The following is a 20,097-nucleotide window of genomic DNA, read 5'->3' as shown; positions in this document are numbered from 1 at the left end:
TGGCTTCATTTAACTCTATAAATACAGCTATCATTGTTACTTATTGAATGACAGAAGAAGTGTTTCATTGTTTCCCGTTTTGGGTTCCCTTTGGTAGCCCTGCAGTGCACTGGGGGCGCCCCGTTTCATGCACGTGTCTTCGTCTCTCGTTCTCTTTTCCTCGGCCCTCGTTGTCGTTTGCGAGTAAGTCTTTTTCCTCTTGTAAAACTACTGATAATTTAGCAACAAAAGCATCCTTTCCCCGGATAACTCCATAAATGTAAACCTAAGGCACCACTTTTTTAAAATTTTGCCACAGTTTTGTAGCCAGATGCTTATAAACTGTATTTATAGGGCCTGAACTTTCACATAATAAACGCTTTCTTATGAAATGATTTGTAGTAGAATGGGTCTTTTCGTTTTGCGGGTTCCGTGAAGATTGAGTAGGCATTCACTGTTATTGTCTTATTTCAAAACTTCATGGCTTATTTATTAGAGGAATTTTTCAGAAGAAGTTTCCACAGTATAAATTTTAAGTCATAGTTTACAGATAAAAACCAATTGATTATTTGTCTTGTACTAAAAGTGTTGTAAAAAAAACAATAAATTTAAAATAAAAAGGGTTTAAGTAAATGATTGAAAATGTATTAAAATTTAGAGGACTGCCTAGAAATCCCAACCCCAAAACAAGGGGGAAGGATACGGGTTTGTTTTGAATAGGATAAAAAACCTTCCAATACCTCACCCCACTCCCCCCTTAAAAGAACCAAACATGTTGCTTACATACAACCTCCTCTTGCCCACCCTTCCATCTCATTCTCTCAAGCACATGTTTAGCACCAAAGGAAACCAGATGTCAGAATGACAAAGTGTTGACCCATGCACCTATTTCATACAACCTCAATTCTACAAGTACAGTTTTATTTATGAAAGGTGTAGACAAAGTGTTGCTGAGATAAACTTCTAATTTAACCTCGCTGTTTTTATTTCAGGTTTCCGTCGTAACGTTATTTGGTTTAAACTAAGCATAATGTCTGGGGGCCTAGACATCCTTCAACTGAAGGAAGAAGATGTGGTCAAGTTTCTGGCCGCTGGAGTTCATCTCGGAGCAAATAATTGTGACTTCCAGATGGAAGATTACGTCTACAAGCGTAAATCTGATGGTGTGAACATCATTAACGTTAAGAAGACATGGGAAAAGCTGCTCCTTGCCGCCCGTATTATAGTCACCATTGAGAACCCTGCCGATGTGTGTGTTATTTCTGCTCGTCCCTATGGACAGCGTGCCATCCTGAAGTATGCCTCACACACTGGTGCCACGCCCATTGCTGGCCGCTTCACCCCTGGTACATTTACCAATCAGATCCAAGCTGCCTTCAGGGAGCCCCGTCTCCTGATTGTGTGTGACCCCAGGATTGATCATCAGGTTGGTGGGGATTTTGTCTAATGGGACTTTCATATGACAGACACCTTTTTAAATCCTGATTTCAAAACTGCCACCTACAGTACAAATAATTGACTCCTATTTTAGTACCAAGACTGCACTTTTAATGCTGCACTTTACAGACACCCTGCTATTATACGGTAACATATATAGGACAGAAAAACAATCCCCAAAAATGCTGAAAAACAGTAGAATTCAGATGCACCGGACTTGTTTGGACCTGTGATTTTTGTCAGTTTTATACAAAACCTCTTATACAATTATGAGTAAATTCTACAGGGACTACTGTATGTAATTGTTCCTTTGTACAGTATGCAAATATCCCTTATATGCCTGTCCCATTGAGGAAAGTCCATTGTACAAAAATTACAATTAATTTTTAACATTACGGGCTCTGGATTGTTGACACTAAATAACAATTTCAAAGAAGTAATATAGACTATTATAGCAATATTATTGTACTGTGTAAATTAACCCTGAACTCTCCTCGTCGTCAGCCTGTGACCGAGGCATCCTATGTGAACATCCCAGTCATCGCCTTCTGCAACACTGACTCCCCCTTGCGCCATGTGGATGTTGCCATCCCCTGCAACAACAAGGGTATTCACTCTATTGGCCTGATGTTCTGGCTGTTGGCCCGCGAGGTGTTGCGCATGCGTGGAAGCATCAGTCGTGCGCTTCCTTGGGAAATTATGCCTGATCTCTACTTCTACAGGGATCCTGAGGAGGTACACTACACATGGCTCTTTTTCTGTTTTTTTTTTTCTTTTTTTTTGATATACTGTTTTCTCCTTTATTTTTCCTCTATCCCCTTATTATTTTTATAGATATTTTAGATATTAGATAAAGTATTAGAATAGGTAATTATGCAGTTTCGATTTCAATTCAGGATTAATTTGCAGGAGTAAGTTTATCAAATGGTGTCACAAAAAACGTGACTGGTCAACAGCGCGCACAACAAGTTGGAAAATTGAAAACTTTTGCATCAAAATCCTAATAATTTTCTTGTTATTTCTTGCTTATTCTTTCTAATAATTGAAAATTTATCAGGGAAGGTTTTTGCTCTGGTTTTACATACATGAAATTTGCACTGCTCTCAGCTACAGTAATCAGAATCAAGAAATTTGCTCACGTGTGTTATTACAGATATTATTTATGAATACTTTTGGTTGTGTTTAGGCTGAGAAGGAGGAGCAGGCTGCTCTGGCACGCCAGCAAGAGGAGGCTAATGCTGGTACTACTGCTGGGTTCTCCGAGTGGGGTGGTGCTGCCCCGGTGGATGCCACGCCCGCTGCCCTGCCTGACTGGAACACTCGTGACCAGGGAGATGTAAGTATCCCTTTAGTCACTATTTACTAACATACCTATACACACATAGCTAAATACACTAAACTTTGCAGTATCTTTTCTTTTTTTCTTTCTGATATTTTTCTGCATTTGGTATATATATTAAAATTACAACATTTGTATCTTGTCGAGAATGGTTTCCCACGCTGCCTGCTGTTTTAGTTTAAATTTCCAGGAAATGAAAACTTTTTTTAATTCAAAATAAAATAAATCTCTTCCATTCAGGGGTGGGAGTGATCTGAAACTCCATAACCCTCCTGTAAATTTTTGTCAAATTCTTAGTGTACTGTGCTTTAATGCCCTGCTCTGTGGCCAACAATACAAAGTTAAAAAAATATATGTATATATAAAATAAAAATATTTAAAAAATAGCCAATTAGCATGTAAAAATCACCGTTTTGATGGACACTTAACTAGAAAGATTCGGTCTTGAAAATTTTCTTTTTCACTGGGTTGCAAATGATGTTCCTGTCAATCAGATATTACGATTCTTACTTCTTTATTGGTTTTACAGTCAAGTGTGCCCTTGGTGCCACACTGGAAAAGTGGTTACATAATAGTCAATCTGTTGTGTCTTCTCTCAACAGTGGGGAGCTGACCCCATGGCGACTGCTGGGATTGCTCCCACCATCCCCGCCCCATTTGCGGCAACCACTCCCGCTGTGTCGGCTGACTGGGATTCTGTTGCCCCTGGTGCTACTGATGATTGGGGTGCTGAGCCGGCCGCGCCCTCCAGTGACTGGGGTACTGCTGTCACCATGCAGGAGCAGGCTAAGCCGTCCACCGACTGGGCTTAGAGATAAATGCAGCCTCTAGAGTGAAATAAAGATCTCATGTCATGTCTTAGTGGGGTTTTCTAGTGTTGTTTCGTCATTCCGAATATATCGTCAATTCGTATTTTAATTCAGCTAAATTCAATGGCTTCCATTCAAGGATTTGGAGATGAGGTCGGATAATAAACTCACTACTCAAATGCTTGTTATCACTAAGTGTTGCCCTAAAAGATTGTTATTGAAATTCAAAATCGCGGCCCTTTCACAGAGAGCTATAAAATTTCACACAAAGACGTAGAAGTAACCAGAGATTTATTCCCCAAAAGATGGGTTCTTTAGGAATTTTTAAAAAGAAAGCAGGAATTAAATGTGTCGAGTTCGGTGAGTTCTATGTCCTCATAGCCCGTCTCATAGACACGAGCAAGGAAGCCATCGCTCGTTCGATATTTACTCGCAGTTCGCCATAAAATCACTTGAAAGCCGCCATACTTAGTCAAAATGAGGCCGAGATGTATCGCTTGCTAAGTATACCTCCGAAACCGGTAAAGAATAGGATACCGAGTATCTCAAATACGAGCGGGTTTGCGAACTCTTAGCGCTCACTGTCCCGCGAGTCAGCGAGAAGTGATGACGTCACTTTAAAGCCAAATAGTAGACATTAGGAAAGGGTCATTTTTTAACGGGGGGAGGGTTGCAAATTTTTTTTCAACATTTTCTGAGGAGAACCCCAGACCCCCTAAAAATTAAATAAATAAATACGATGGGCCTCTTGCCTGCACTCTCATGACTTCCGTTTTGCTGGCGCTTTGGAGTTTCGGTTTTTCGAATTTCCATTCATGCCACTCAATAATGACCCTTCCCTTAGGACATCATACTTTTTCGACTTTGAGCTGATTTATAGATTGTCTACACCACGCCTACGCAGACCATCTATAGTACAGATTGTCTGTAGTCTTTCTAGTAATCCTATTAATAATGTACACCCTCCAAGGAAGTTTACGAATCTTTTTAGAAAACACCTCTGTTTAGAGGAAGTGCGCGTCGATGGCGGTCGGAGCCTGGACACAATTAAGAATAAAATATATAAAAGAAAGCAACCTGGAAGAACGATAAATGTCGACAGATGTGTTTAGAAATTGTTCCTCTATAGGATTAGGAGGGCAAAGCTGTCCGTTTCTGCCGAAAAAAGTTGCCTCGAAGAGTCAAAGCCGTGAACTTTCCTACCCTGTTGTATTTTATTACGAGTAGGGAGGAGGTGAACCGAGATTTTGGAGGAAAATCGCCTAAACTGTTATGAATCGCGGCTAAAACGTAACCACATCAATCTATGACAACAGCTTTAAGAAATTGGCTTTATTACAGATCAAGAGACCATCATGGTCTCTTGTACAGATATATATATTCGATACACAAATTAAAGATAATATTCGATACATGACCATTTCGTCTGGTTTGCCCGTGACTTTACAAACACGTAGTCTACTAGCCTACTACTTTTGTTCGTGTTTTTGTAAGCGGTTTCTTTTAAAAAAAGCTCCCTACATCCGGGAACCCTTCAGTCCTTCGCTTTGCGAGGCCCAAGCGTTATTACCCGGGTTTCTGATTGATTTTTCTGTGGTTGGTAGGGTTTTTAGACTCTTCTACTCTGAGTTGGCTTTCCCAAGGCCCTCTAGCCTTACGACAAATAACAAAACAGAACACGAACAGACAGAACACAACACAACAGAACACCCGGGGGGTACTCAGCCTGTGTTTGGATATAGGGGTACCGCTGGGGCTTTGAAACCTGACCCTCGGCCTGTTAAGGACAAATATTGGCACCCAAAATGGAAATTCCAGAGGGGTGGCTGTCAACAAAGAACACGAGACGTTTGGCGTTGAAAAATATTCCCAAAAATTTGTGGCTGCCTGTGGTCAAGTCTCCTCCGATCTGGAGTGTTTATTTGCCCGAGTGAGATTGTCAAACTAACCCAACGCCTATCAAGGCGGGTATATAAATCTACCCAATTCCTATTACGGCGGGTAGTAAAATCAATCCAATGCCTATGGGCTGGTGGCGTATGGGATTCAATTATCAGTCCAAACCCCTTTACCTGATGGCTGTATGGCTTTGGGTAAAGATACAGCCTACAAAATAATACAATGCTATATAAATGCAATTTAATGCTATTCAAATGCTATTCAATGCTTTTCAAATGCTGTACAAATCTAAAAATCAGCTGACCCAATGCCTAAAATGGCGGGAATATAATATTGAGCTCAATAGGGCGGAAATTTGTTACAAAGGGCCAGTGAGCCTCATTACAAATTGCCAATTATGGACACCAGTGAAATCACAACTTTGAAAGCTGCTGTGAACTCAGACTCATGTATTTGTCTGCCTTATTGTTATGTTCAAGATACTCAAATAAATATTAGCATGCAAAGCTACTACAGGAGTTCTGTCAGAAAACTTAAAAAAGATGTAAAACAAATGCAAGTTAGAGATCGGGCTCCATCTTGACTTCCTTTGATGAAACTAATGCAATCTTTAAAAAAAAAAGTCGAGAAAAAAGACACTTATATGTGCAACTGAAAAGAGCTGCCCCCAATTCACCGAAATTGAATGATCTTGCAAACAGTACAACAAAAATCATTTTGTTGTATGTTTTTGAAAATAGAATTGGTAGTTTTTCCAGCCAATTTTTTTGCCTGGCTAAAACAATGAAGTCATGTATTCCTAGAACAAACTTTAAATACTCTTACAGAAGTAATCGATCCAGATGTAAGAAGTAATCGATCCAGTTCTAAAAAATTGGCTCTGAATTTCCAAATTAGGAGGCATGGATTGCTATAGCAAGGAATGTATTTTACCCTTTTCAACGATACGCTATATAATAAAATAGAGGAATAGGGGAAGCGGGGATGGGAAAAACGTACCGCCAGCCTACCTGTAGGCTTTGATAGTTTTTTCGACACGAAAACCCTGAAAACACGGAGTTTGTATATCACGGCCGCCATCTTGGATAATGCGCTCCGCAGGGGGAGGTTTTCGGGGTTTTCGTGCCGAAAAAGCTACCAAAGCCTGGTAGGCTAACGTTCCGCTGGTGGTCGACTCATTTGTCGCAACTAACGCACAGGGACAGCTCGCTGGAGGAGCCAAAACAAGGCAAACACAACCAGTAGAGGAAAGAAATGCGTAGTTTATTAAACACTAACAAGGCAAACACAACCAGTAGAGGAAAGAAATGCGTAGTTTATTAAACACTAACAAGGCAAACACAACCAGTGGAGGAAAGAAATGCGTAGTTTATTAAACACTAACAAGGCAAACACAACCAGTAGAGGAAAGAAATGCGTAGCTATTAAACACTACAAGCACTTCACTTTCTTGAAGATACTTCTAGTATAGCTTTTTTAATGTGTTTTTGTGTGAGACTTCCTGTACTGACACTACACTGTCGTCCATATGACCACTTTCATGTCCCTAAAAACTGATCACTTTAAGATGCTTTGAGGGATGAAACGAAAGTATGGCCATTCGAGGCATTTAAATGCTAAATTGCGATCTGTTCGCTTTTATCACTTGAAACCCTTTTGATTTTAGCATATTTCCTCACTAATTCACGAGGGGGTGGGTATTCGTGACGGCGTGTTTATCCATCCATCCATCCATCTCTTAAAATGTACGGAAGACTATAGAATACCTTATGTTCCTTAACGAACTTAGGCAATTTCAATAAATAAAAGATAAAGTGAATTTAGAGTTTTAAAATGCTCATTATTTACCTGAGAGAATAACTATAATTGAACAAAGGTCTGATATTCAAAAAAATACAATGGCGAAAAAGATCATTAAAATATTCATATTTTAGTCAATGTGCTGAGCACAGAAAACTGCTCTTTGAATACAGGATGGTGAAATACACTTTGTTTATATCTTACATTTATACACTTAAACAGCATTCTTCTCTAGTTAGCTTGACTATTGTTGACTTTTACACTTGGTTGCTCTATGAGAACCCCTATAAATAATTTACAAAAACGTAGGAAGAAACCACCGCACAGCCTCTATATGCTGGTGTGCGTCGGACCTTGTGGTCTGCGTCGACAGTTGATTATGAAATAAAACCTTTAAAAGAAAAAATCGGCAACAACGCAGAGTTGTTGTAGGGATATTGCCGAAGAAGGCAGGTATTGGCTTGCCGATATATCGTTAGATAAAAAACTCTGCGTTTGTCGATTCTTTCTTTTAAAGGTTTTATAGATGATTAACAATTCTGCTTCCATAATGATTAAGTGTGACCGAGAATTTAACTGAAATGGGATCGAGAATTAAAAAACATATTCCGACTAGAATCAAAATATGAATTATTAACCACTTCTTAATACGCCTTTAATTTTCTTCCTCTTTGATCAGGGAACTTCAATCAGCACAAATTCGGGTAAAAACACCCACTCACAAGATATCAGAATTCATCCTTTATTCCCTATGTCAATTATACCTGTTCAGACTTTCGAAAAAGCAAAAGGTTATGTTTATTTTGAATAAGCCTGAGCCAGTTAAAAAGAAAAAAAAAGGCTATGTTTATTTTAATTAACCATGGAAGGAAGTTCCTAATACACCGATATACATAATTTACTCTAATCAAGCTTTAGCTTCTTAGAAGGTGATCAATTTTGCGGCTGAAAAGACTTCAATGCCATCGACAAACACACAAAAAAAACGTATTGCCTTAGGTAGCGTTAATCGCTCAAGTTGGAAATAACAATATGCTTCCGTAATACAAACGTGCTTGTTCGGATACGAGTTAATTGTTATTTTGATGTTTCAGGAGTGAATAGCAGGTGAGGGTTTCAGTTCTTATCCGCCAAACCAAAGCAGAGGAGTTTTCGTGTTGACGGAAGAAAGCGGAACTTGGCGTGCGTAAAAGCTGAGGGCGATCTCCCACAGTCGGAACCCATACACGGGATACTCTCCGTATCCCGGGAAGTATCAATACACAGAAGGCTTTTAAAGACAAGCCTAGAATAATCTTGCGGCACAAGAAATTACTAGTTATTAGGCGCACGGTGTCAATGCTAATTGTGGCTTCTTCTTTTAGACGCGGACGATAGCTTATCCGGGCAGCAATCGGCTAATCGAAGGTTTTTGCTGTGGTCTGGCATCAGTGTGTCGAGGATTGTACACAAGGTATCCACTGATTGATTGTAAGAGAGGATAAATAGAAACTTAATCCAGGTTGACTAAGGGGTCAGAGATAAACTTGCCTACGAGCTGTCAAACAGCCGCCCTCAGCGTGCCTTGTGAATTCATCATCACACAGCCGCGAGAAAAAGCGACCAGGACACAAGTGATATTGTCGTGTTTAGTAAAGAGTTCCATCCATCGTTTTTAGTACTTATTAGTTGACCTTTTACAGGACGTAAAGTGGTTACGGACGTCAGCATTGTTTACTGGTGACAAACGTCGTTCCACCATCGCCTCGTCAGCTTTACCGCAAAGACAACGAAACCGAAAGATAACCTAACAAGGAAGCCAACTTTCCCCGCACAAAGCAAGAGAAATTCACAAAGACAAATTAGCAATGAATAACACTACGATAGATCTTGATCAAAACACTACCGGACTATACTTCACCCCACACTACCAGGAATCTATACCTGTGAAAGGGATATTACTGGGTGTATTTGCTGCTACTATTCTCGGCTCTCTGGTAGGGAATATAGCGGTGATCCGTGCGACATGCGGCATGGCAAGAACCCCTGTGACCTACATCTTGGTCATGAACATGGCGGTGGCTGAGCTAGTTTATACTCTATCTATGTCACTTTCAGTAATCTACCTGGAGCTTGAGTACTGGCCCTATGGTGTGTTCATGTGTAAAGTTATTTTCCCAGTACAGGTATGTCGATACATGTCCTAGGACGTTGAGTGATAATTCCTTCTTATGTTCATCGCCCGGGGGAAGGTACTGAACACGACCGACAAGAGCTTGCGTGTGCTTACTGGTTGGGGCTTATCAGATTATTTTTCATACGTTTTGCCAATTCATGATAACAAAGAACCTCTTAAAGATATACCAAGGGGCATGAAAAAGTTGATAGTTATATCGGGATTTCATGTGCTCGACAGTCGCCGGAATCCTCCGTTTGTTTAAAAGGATTGTCCGTTTCACGGCCGATTCAGGAGCTGAGGGTTGACCAAATTGATAACGATATGATACTCTGTAGACAATTACTTTGAACAAAGACGAGCGAAAAAATTTAAGCCGGATTGTTAAGCTTTCCGGATATTTACGAACAGCGATAAATAACAATGTAAGGACAATTAATATTATTTTCTACGCAAAACTACCTTAGAATTCAATACAGAAGTTGATGGGGTTCTATGGATGGTTCTATGGATGGTTCTATGCGTGTTTACAATAACCCCAAATCCCGTAGCGTTAACATCAGTTTTTTTAATACAAACAATTATATATTGAAAAGAAGACGAAGCATATTTTTTAACTCGGCACCGAATCTATGGCAAGTATCAAATTCATTTGTCTTTTTTACCAAACCGGAAAATGTCACTGTTTTGAATGCTTTATTGAAACGTGCCAAGAGATATACAATTGGGCTTCGAACCTGAAGAGGGATTTATTCACAGAGGAATGATATGCTCCTTATTGAGATGTCACTTTCGCTTTGATTGAAGAAAAAAAAAACAAGCTGAAATAGCTACGCAAGGCTGACATACCGTATATTTGTATGTTAAAAAAAGCGGATCTCATTATTCTTTTATCCATTCTGACAACTAAATCTTCACAACTGTCATAGATTGTGTAAACGAAAAATGTGTAGGTCAGGGTAGGTCATTGGTTCACTATAGTGGATCTCCGCAAAACAGCGCCAACATTGCTGTCTAAAACAGCCAACATTGCCGGTCCAATAATACCGGCGATGTTTGTCAGAGGCGTAGCCAGGGAGGTTGGCCCAGGGGACCCGGGTCCGTCCCTTTCGCAACCAAAAATACCATCATCTTAAATACAAGTGAAAATGCCTTGAAAGGACTTTTTGGGGGCCCTCCTGTTGAAAATCCTGGCAACTACGCTGTTTGTACACTTTGTTCAGAGATTCTGTGAAGTGGTTCGCCAACACTTTCTTTGTCTTATATATATATATATATATATATATATATATATATATATATTTATATAGATTTATTAAGAATATATTACTACCATCACTTATATACTATCTAAGTATGAAATTAACATAAAAATTGGGCGCGAAATTTGAATGGCTATTATGATGAAATTGAATAGTTCAGCTGTTGCATAACAAGGCTTTGTTCCTGTGGCGGCACGAAGACACTAGCTCGTTACGCTTGTTTAAAGTTGTTAGCTTGGGTTGGCGGATAATGATCATTATTTACACCTATGTATTGAGCACTGTTATATGAACGCCTGCACTCACGCATTATATATATATATATATATATATATATACATATTTTTTTAAGTTTAGGGTGCGTGCTCGAAAAGTATGTGTCACTGATTTGCCCTAATCCCCGTCAACTGGCCCCAATTCCGGACACAAACTTCATGAACGATTTTCGTAGCTTCTCCCATAAGTTTCCAATGCTTATAAAATTGAAATAAAAATTTATCTTATTTAGCAAAGGCAACTTTTATTATATGGTTCTATGAAGAACACTTAACCATTTGTTTACTTGATAATTGTGCGCTCTCTGAATTACAATTCATCCGTTTAAATCCGCAGACTTTCGTCGAAAAAAAAAATCAAGAAATTTGGCATATAACAATAATCTAATTACGCTTTACTGGTTCAACTTAATGAAAATGCAAAATATCTTTTTTTCTGTTCTTCTTGTTTTGACCTTGGCGTAGACAGACGGTTTACTTACTTCTGAATTGAGTCCCCCCTAAAAATGACTCTAAAAAGTCCATTCAAAATAATTATTGTAATCTGATGATAAAAGCATCGAAAAAGAAGCAATAGTATATCCCGGAAGTGCTAAAGACGATAATTCATAGTTTTGGCAGTCTACATAGCCATTAAAATGTGTTTAGAAAGTTTGACGAACTAAATATTTGTAACATTTTTATAAGCTGCTAATCATGTTCCAATTTTTTGCGTGCGGTCCTTATCCTATGATTGCACAAATTGACACAACGTTTAAATGTACCTAAATCCCTCCAAAATGTAGTTTAAATGCAAAAACTAATTCATATTATCTTTTTAAACAATACATAATATTCATATAACATATTTCCAATAGGCTTTCGATGCAAACTGTCCGATATTGGGTACCGTCCGTACCCAATATTATTCCCAATTGTTATTCCGAGTTATTGTTCCGAGTTATTATTCCGAGTTGTTATTCCGAGTTATTATTTCGAGTGGTTATTTCGAGTTGTAATTCTGAGTTGTTTTTCCGAGTTGTTGTTCCGAGTTATTATTCCGAGTTGTTTTTCCGAGTTATTATTCCAAATTATTATTCCGAGTTATTATTTAGAGTTATTATTCCGAGTGATTATTCCGAGTTCTTGTTTCGAGTTATTATTCCGCGTTATCATTCCGAGTTATTATTCCGAGTTATTATTCCGAGTTGTTGTTCCGAGTTATCATTTCGAGTTATTATTCCGAATTATAGGAGGGAGGCAAGAAAACGGTTTGGCAGGTGCTGAGCAATTGGACGTGACTTCATGTAAGTTGTTTTTAATGAAAGGGCGTTGGTTTACCTTATGGATATAATAACAATCAAGAATAGCCCTATTTAAATATAATTATCAAGAAACTAATCAGCAGCTAAAAGCTCCAGGCGTAAAAAAGGGAATGAAAAGTGATTAAGTGTATTCGAGTTTGATAATGATGACCGTCGCGCGGATGTTATCGCGTCGTTATAGTTAATAGCCCCCCTGTTTAGTTACCCTGTCTGGCTCTTTTCCTTGAGATTTCTACGCCGCTTTTCCTTTATCAGTATTCCACCCATGGGTTCCTGCGGGTTACTATAAGCTTACACTCAGTTTTTAATTTATTTGAAACAGGTTTATCAAACAAAATCATTGTTTTTATCCCTGGGTACCAGAGGCTCGAGCCCCATTCGTTTACTATCACGCCTGTCTTGGCTATGTTATGCTTTGCGACTCTTCGTCAGTGGAGCTTTGAGCTCGAGCCCCTGGTAGCCTCGTTCGGACTTTTCTTTATTAAGACGTTGCATACCATAGTTTCGATTCCGCTTCAACCGTTTCCCCTTTTAGAACAGTGAAAGGGAATTCTCAAGTCAGGAATTTGAGTTTATTGAATTTTTCTGCCATCTTGTAAAAATAGGCTTGTGGGATCTCGCCCCTGGCCTGGCTCCTTCAGATCATTTAGAAAACCCCTCCCACTCCCCAACAATTAGTCATTGACCGCCCCCCCTTGCCTGGATTTGTGTTAATGTGGTTTTACTGATGAGTTTTGTCACTTGTAATAAATACCGCGTCCCACCTTCCCTCCAAACTTCGTGAGCCCGCAGTACGCTATTCGCCTACTAATGACGTCATCCCTCGCTCCAGGTCATCGCCAAGTTCGTGATCACCACGTCCATCGCCGCCATTTCTGTACGCCGATATCAGATGATAACAGGTCGCAGCCTGCGAGCACCCAGCAAGACGTGTCTGCGGTTAACCATACTAGGATTTTGGGGCCTGGGACTAGCTGTCAGTATTCCCCTGCTTATTGTGTTGGAATTGGTTATTTACCCGCCAAATCCGCACAGTTACTGCGTTGATTACTTCCCTGGAACACAACTGGAGCAAGCAACGAGCGCGATGCAGTATAGTCTAGCACGTTTCATCTTGGGCTTCGTAGTTCCTATGGTTGTCATGATGATTTCTTACGGTGCCGTGGCGGTAAGCCTGAAGCAGTCTATCTCACGTCAGCGTCTTTCGCGCACACGCATTGACTCCCTGACGCCGTCGGTAAATACCAGACTCAGCACTCACTCCATGGACCTCGTCGGCCCCAATGGTCAGCGGTCACTAACGGTCACGTCGCCAACCGCTGACATGGAATCGCAGCCTCAGGAGCCCAATCAATTAATCAAGCACGAGAAGGACCTCATCCGGATGTTCTACATCATCATCTTCGTCTTCGTCTTATTCTATTTCCCATATCAAATCTACTTTATGATTGAAAATAACGTGTTAAAAGATTGGTATTACGTGAATCTTCTCCGTAAGTCCCTGTTGCTGCTTACTTTTTTCCCAAGTGCTTTGCATCCAGTTTGCTATGGCACGAACAACAAGTTCTACGCCCGCGCATTCAAGCGATTGTTCTTGTGTCAGTGTTGAAGGAATGCCCTTTCGGTCATATGGCACGAACAACAAGTTCTACGCCCGGGCATTCAAACGATTGTTCTTGTGTCAGTGTTGAAGGAATGCCCTTTCGGTCATATGGCACAAACAACAAGTTCTACGCCCGGGCATTCAAACGATTGTTCTTGTGTCAGTGTTGAAGGAATGCCCTTTCGGTCATATGGCACGAACAACAAGTTCTACGCCCGGGCATTCAAACGATTGTTCTTGTGTCAGTGTTGAAGGAATGCCCTTTCGGTCATATGGCACAAACAACAAGTTCTACGCCCGGGCATTCAAACGATTGTTCTTGTGTCAGTGTTGAAGGAATGCCCTTTCGGTCATATGGCACAAACAACAAGTTCTACGCCCGGGCATTCAAACGATTGTTCTTGTGTCAGTGTTGAAGGAATGCATTTCCGGTCACATGGCACTTCATGTTAGGCTATACTCGTTACAGGGTGGTGAAGAGTATTTTCGTGATTCGTGACACGTGAATCGTGAAAAGCCTTGCCTTGAAAATTCTTGACTCGTGATCGAGTACTCTATCGTGATCCGTGATTAGGGTATTTTTACTTTGGTGACTCGTAATTTCGCTTGGCTATATTCGTGAAACGCGACCGTAGACGCCGAGAATAATTAAAACACGAATACATGTAACAAATTTACGTCATCTCCGGTCAGCACTCGGTGGCAACTAGTAACCGAGCTATCATTGACGGGAACGATACGTCATCTCCGGTCAGCACTCGGTGGCAACTAATAACCGAGCTATCATTGACGGGAACGATACGTCATCTCCGGTCAGCACTCGGTGGCAGCTAATAACCGAGCTATCATTGACTGGAACGATACGTCATCTGCGGTCAGCACTCGGTGGCAACTAGTAATCGAGCTATCATTGACGGGAACGATACGTCATCTCCGGTCAGCACTCGGTGGCAACTAATAACCGAGCTATCATTGACGGGAACGATACGTCATCTCCGGTCAGCACTCGGTGGCAATTAATAACCGAGCTATCATTGATGGGAACTATACGTCATCTCCGGTCAGCACACGGAGGCGACAAGTTAGCGAGCAATTATTGATGGGAACGATTCGTCATCTCCGGTCAGCACTCAGTGGCGACTAATAAGCGAGATATTAATGAAGGGCAACGATACGTCATCTCCGGTCAGCACTCGGGGACGACTAATAAGCGAGTTATTATTGACGGCAATGATATGTTATCTCCGGTAAGCACTCGGGGGCGACTAATAAGCGAGTTATTATTGACGGCAATGATACGTCATCTCCGGTCAGCACTCGGGGGCGACTAGTAAGCGAGTTATTATTGACGGTAATGATACGTCATCTCCGGTCAGCACTCGGTGGCGACTAATAAGCGAGTTATTATTGACGGCAATGATACGTCATCTCCGGTCAGCACTCGGTGGCGACTAGTAAGCGAGTTATTATTGACGGCAATGATACGTCATCTCCGGTCAGCACTCGGTGGCGACTGATAAGCGAGCTGTGACTGTACTCAGTTCCAAACCATTATCAAACGTCATTTCACGTAAATGGTGTCCGAAAGGCTCCGTTTGACATAAGGACCAAAGGACCTACCAGAGCAAAAAAAAATGTTTTATTAAGGCCGATTTAGGCAACGCGATTTAGTTGTATACCCGCGCCACTTCTACAACTCGAGTCGTAGAGTGTAAATCATCCTCTTCGACTTCGCTACGATGCTCAACTACGAATGTCGTAGGACTCGTAGGGCTTAAGAAATGTCTTATGCAAGTCGCATACGCCTAAATCGTCCTGTCTAAGTCAGCATATTAAACATTCAATCCTATACTTTGTACGACGCTCGGCTACGGCTCGGCTAGTCGTAGTGTGTAATTCAGGGCTAAGACATGTAGTAGGCAGGTCGCATACGACGAAAACCTGCTGTCTAAAACAGCATTTGGGGGACCTTTAACAAGGATGACCTTATGTATACAACGCCTGGCACACCGAGTTAGAGACAATGCGCTCGCGCTATGGTGTTCAATTCCAGACTAGTAGCAGTAGAATAAGCAAAGGATTATAGCCAGAAAGATTCGAAAATTTAATAAGGACATTAGTTGTACACAGTACTACAGAGCGGAGTTTTCCAAGATGTATCTGTACTCGACTACATACTTAATCGGGCGTTGACATACTTGCACTCTTTCTCTCGTGTAAACTGCGTAGAAAAAGTGCGAGCTCTATACCATTGTTAGTTAAGAGCAATTCAGCCGTTAGGAGTTTTGGGTCATAGTGCAATGTGCGCTACAATTGGCACCGCGGACGATAATAAGCAACATTGATGATGATAATCTTTTACAAATATTACTCAAATATTTACAAATATTATCATATTTTACAAATATAACCGGACTTTGCGCACTTATATACATCACCTAACAGACTTCGCACACCTATATATATATATATATATATATATATCATCACCTAACAGACCTTGCGTGATTATATATCATCACCTAACAGACTTTGTGCACTTATTTAACTTGTAGACATAACAGACCTAACAGACATTGCGCACTTGTAGACGTTACCCGGCAGATATGGCCAATATAATCTCATCAGATAATAGTATAGTATAATGATAATAATGCAAACAAATAGTGATGATGAGGAGTCTACTAAAAGGCACAATGTTTATGAAGTATAGACCCCTGTTGCAGACTTAGTAGCGTCTCTACTCAAATATATTAATGTTCTTGATTTGTTTTATCTAATAAATACTTATTAACACATTGACCCCTCAACCGGCCTGTACCGGCTTTGAGAAGTACCCACAACCCAAAAAATTCATAAATGCAAAATAAACACAACAAGATGAAGATACTCAGGCATCAGTCTAAGGGATAAATGGTCTTGCAGATATGCATCCAACCAAGGTGTTGGCATCTACTCTTAAGCCAAATAATAGCACAGGTTCTTTGACAAATCTCAAATCAAACAAGAAGAGAAAAGCAGAATCACCCCTCTCAATAAAACGCTCAAAATACCACACAAGGGAGAGAGATCAGCAAACACAGCTCAAGACACAAATAGATACCTTTATTCTGATCCTCCAGGTACATTTCCATGGCCTCAAAACACAATGTCCACTCCTTGAAGGATTGTACAACCACGAAGACGTCTTTACGTATTGCAAAGCATTCTGGGAGATCCAGGGGAAAATTCACGAGGGGAGGGCCAGTCAACACTCCTCTCCCCAAAGTCAGATGGTTTTTTATAAGTCTTTTCACCCCGAAGCCAAACAAATCAATTCCAGCTCATACAGACCCAGAATAGCAGTGTAAACAATTTTGGAATCAATTTGGTTGCAGAAAAGACAGCATTTAGGAGAGCTGTGGTGATTCATTAGAAAATTATTTTCTCATCCAGGCAAAGCCAAACAAGAAAAAAATCATCATGAATCCACCTTTGCTTGCAAATATCCATAAGCAAAGCACTCAATTATGCCCCAAAAGACTTCATGATGTCCTGAGACACTCTCCTAATATGCTCATAGCTGTATTTTTGATGAAAAATACAAGCAACCATCAACTTGTGCTGGCTTCAGCACAACGACGAGGGATTAAAAGTGGGGACCGCAAAGCACTGTTGGAAAGCTTGGATACCGCTGACTAGGTGCAGCTGTGTTTGACTTTGACGGGCTGTATAAAACTCAGAATAGGGGGGGAGGTATCTGTTTTCAGTCTGTTTTTTTGTAAATTCAGCTCAAAAAAAGCCAGGAGTCAATGGGTTAATAAATTTAAATGTGGCTGATTTAAAAAAATAAAAATGATAAAGTAGAACCATATCTATAAATCGATAGCTGCTTTTTGAGAAAGAATATCGTCCTTTACAATCTTTTTTTTTTTTTTACATATTTAATGATCTGCAATGTTTTGCTTGTGAAGTGAGGTCACTCCAGATTTCTGGACCCCTGTACGAAACTGAAAATTGGCCCTGTCTTGTTTTTAATTTCTCTACTGTCTTTAATTTCTCTACCGTAAAAAACAAAGTTTGGAAAAATTATAAAGAGGGAGGCGTGCGAAAACCGCACAGAAATACGCATAGAAACCGCAAAGAAAAGCTTTCAAAATAAACCAATAAGCGTAAACCGCGTCTATTACCGCAATATGGAGGAATGAAATACGAAAAACCGCGCTAGACAGACAGACAGACAGACAGACAGACAGACAGACAGACAGGCAGACAGACAGACAGACAGACAGACAGACAGACAGGCAGGTACAAAAGCTTGTTCCAATAGATCTAAGAGCATAATTATGGTCTACTTTAACTCGACATGATGAAATGAGTTGGTATAGCGGATTATTTTTCTTGATGTTTGAAACAAATTTCTGGCAATTTGTTTTCCTGCGCAACGACAACTTGTTAAGAGTTAACGTGGCAAGAGCGTCATCATAGCTGACTCCGGGAATGATAATACGAAGTGCCCTTTTCTGGACATGCTCTATAGCATCGGATAGATAACATGGCAGGTTTGCAAAAACCGGACCAGCGTATTCCAGAACGGATCTTATGAGAGAGCAGTATACGATTAGATTTAAGGCAAAACCGCATCACCGCAAACCCTTACGCCCCCCTCTATAAAGAAATGCCTATAGAGACATGGAAAATGATTCAGCAAAACATTGCATTTTAGAGAATTCAAAATAAATTTTAACAGCTTCCATCGAAATCATACATGATTACTGATATGTTTACATTTTTAAAGACACCAAAACTATTGCTGCTGACGTGCTGGTACGAACGTTTTGACGCCCAGTAATGCTGGAAATTATGTCAATTCTTGCTTGTCCATTTTCTACTGTTACTGCACCTATTCCTAGTCTGACGACTATTTCTTTAGACCATTTTCACGATGTTGCGCGCGCGCCCAAAATGCCACAGACTGTGGCGGGCCATGATGCGGACAAAGGGGAATTTGACTCTAGTGCCAAAACTCTTATAAAAGAAGCACTCTGGCAGCTTTTTCGAAAGCTTCTCTGTAAACTCCACTTCGTACGACATTTCAGATCAGCTGTGGCCCGCCAGTCTGTGGCATTTTGGATGCGCGCGCAACATCGTGAAAATGGTCTTTTAATTTTGGTTGTCTAGATTAGCTCCTTAGTTATATCTAGACAGCCGGTACCCGTACAAAGGTATTTATTATTGTAATTTTTTTGTGGTACAAATTGAAAATATATTGTTTTGTATTGTATTGTTAAAATTATACACGTGTTGGATTTTACGTCGTTTAAACTATTAAGTTGAACCCTATAAACGTAAACCCTCAGGGAAACGAGAAACAGGAAGAGTTAGTGGGGAGTTCGAGTAGAATGCTAAAACATTAGTCCCTAGGGAATTCGAAGTCAGTTCGAGTTATTCGAGTAGAATGCTAAAATATTAGTCCCTCTTGTCTAAAAAAAGACAAATTCTTGAATGCCCTTCTCTTTTAATTAAACTTTCTCTCCTACTATAATATTTACATAATTTAATCGACACACAACTCACAACTCTAAGAAGTAAAGCAAGAAGCTTGATTACCTTTCACCCAAGACCTTATATTCTCTAGTATTCTTAAGCTCATTTTGGCGGTGTTGCGTATTGCTAATGTGGTATTGCTCATTGCGTTGTTGCGTGTTGCTCATGCCGTGTTGCGTGTTGCTCATACCGTGTTGCGTATTGCACATGCCGTGTTGCGTGATGCTCATGTGGTACTGCTCATGCCGTGTTGCTCATGCCGTGTTGCGTGTTGCTCATGCCGTGTTGCGTGTTGCTCATGCCGTGTTGCGTGCTGCTCATGTCGTGTTGTGTGATGCTCATGTGGTATTGCTCATGCCGTGTTGCGTGTTGCTCATGCCGTGTTGCTCATGCCGTGTTGCGTGTTGCTCATGCCGTGTTGCGTGTTGCTCATGCCGTGTTGCGTGTTGCTCATGCCGTGTTGCGTGTTGCTCATGCCGTGTTGCGTGTTGCTCATGCCGTGTTGCGTGTTGCTCATGCCGTGTTGCGTGTTGCTCATGCCGTGTTGCGTGTTGCTCATACCGTGTTGCGTATTGCACATGCCGTGTTGCGTGATGCTCATGTGGTATTGCTCATGCCGTGTTGCTCATGCCGTATTGCGTGCTGCTCATGTCGTGTTGTGTGTTACTCATGCCGTGTTGTGTTTTGTTCATGTCGTGTTGCGTGCTGC

General features: G+C 40.7%; 2 protein-coding genes across 4 annotated transcripts; both read left to right on the top strand.

Moving 5' to 3' along the window:
• The first annotated feature begins 32 nt into the window (after positions 1-32).
• On the top strand, positions 33-3,616 carry LOC5520177 (40S ribosomal protein SA). The gene is made up of 5 exons (XM_032365142.1): positions 33-183; positions 972-1,405; positions 1,921-2,151; positions 2,603-2,752; positions 3,358-3,616. Exons 1-5 carry the CDS (start codon positions 48-50, stop codon positions 3,565-3,567), a joined length of 1,161 nt encoding a protein of 386 aa, XP_032221033.1. The 5' UTR covers positions 33-47; the 3' UTR covers positions 3,568-3,616.
• A 4,169-nt stretch (positions 3,617-7,785) lies between these two features.
• On the top strand, positions 7,786-16,664 carry LOC5520258 (neuropeptides B/W receptor type 2). Of its 3 annotated transcripts, XM_032365147.2 has the most exons (4): positions 7,786-8,370; positions 8,628-8,716; positions 8,946-9,428; positions 13,092-16,664. In XM_032365147.2, exons 3-4 carry the CDS (start codon positions 9,111-9,113, stop codon positions 13,866-13,868), a joined length of 1,095 nt encoding a protein of 364 aa, XP_032221038.2. In that variant the 5' UTR covers positions 7,786-8,370; positions 8,628-8,716; positions 8,946-9,110; the 3' UTR covers positions 13,869-16,664. The 3 variants fall into 3 exon arrangements, with proteins under 3 accessions (XP_032221038.2, XP_032221034.2, XP_032221035.2); XM_032365143.2 differs by having other exon boundaries at positions 7,786-8,262; positions 8,358-9,428; XM_032365144.2 differs by having other exon boundaries at positions 8,628-9,428.
• Positions 16,665-20,097: the final 3,433 nt, after the last annotated feature.

The sequence above is a fragment of the Nematostella vectensis genome, chromosome 12 (genome assembly GCF_932526225.1).
Source record: "Nematostella vectensis chromosome 12, jaNemVect1.1, whole genome shotgun sequence".
Taxonomy (NCBI): Eukaryota; Metazoa; Cnidaria; class Anthozoa; order Actiniaria; family Edwardsiidae; genus Nematostella; species Nematostella vectensis.
Note: the sequence above shows the minus strand (reverse complement) of the source record. Positions and strands in the feature narration are given on the sequence as shown.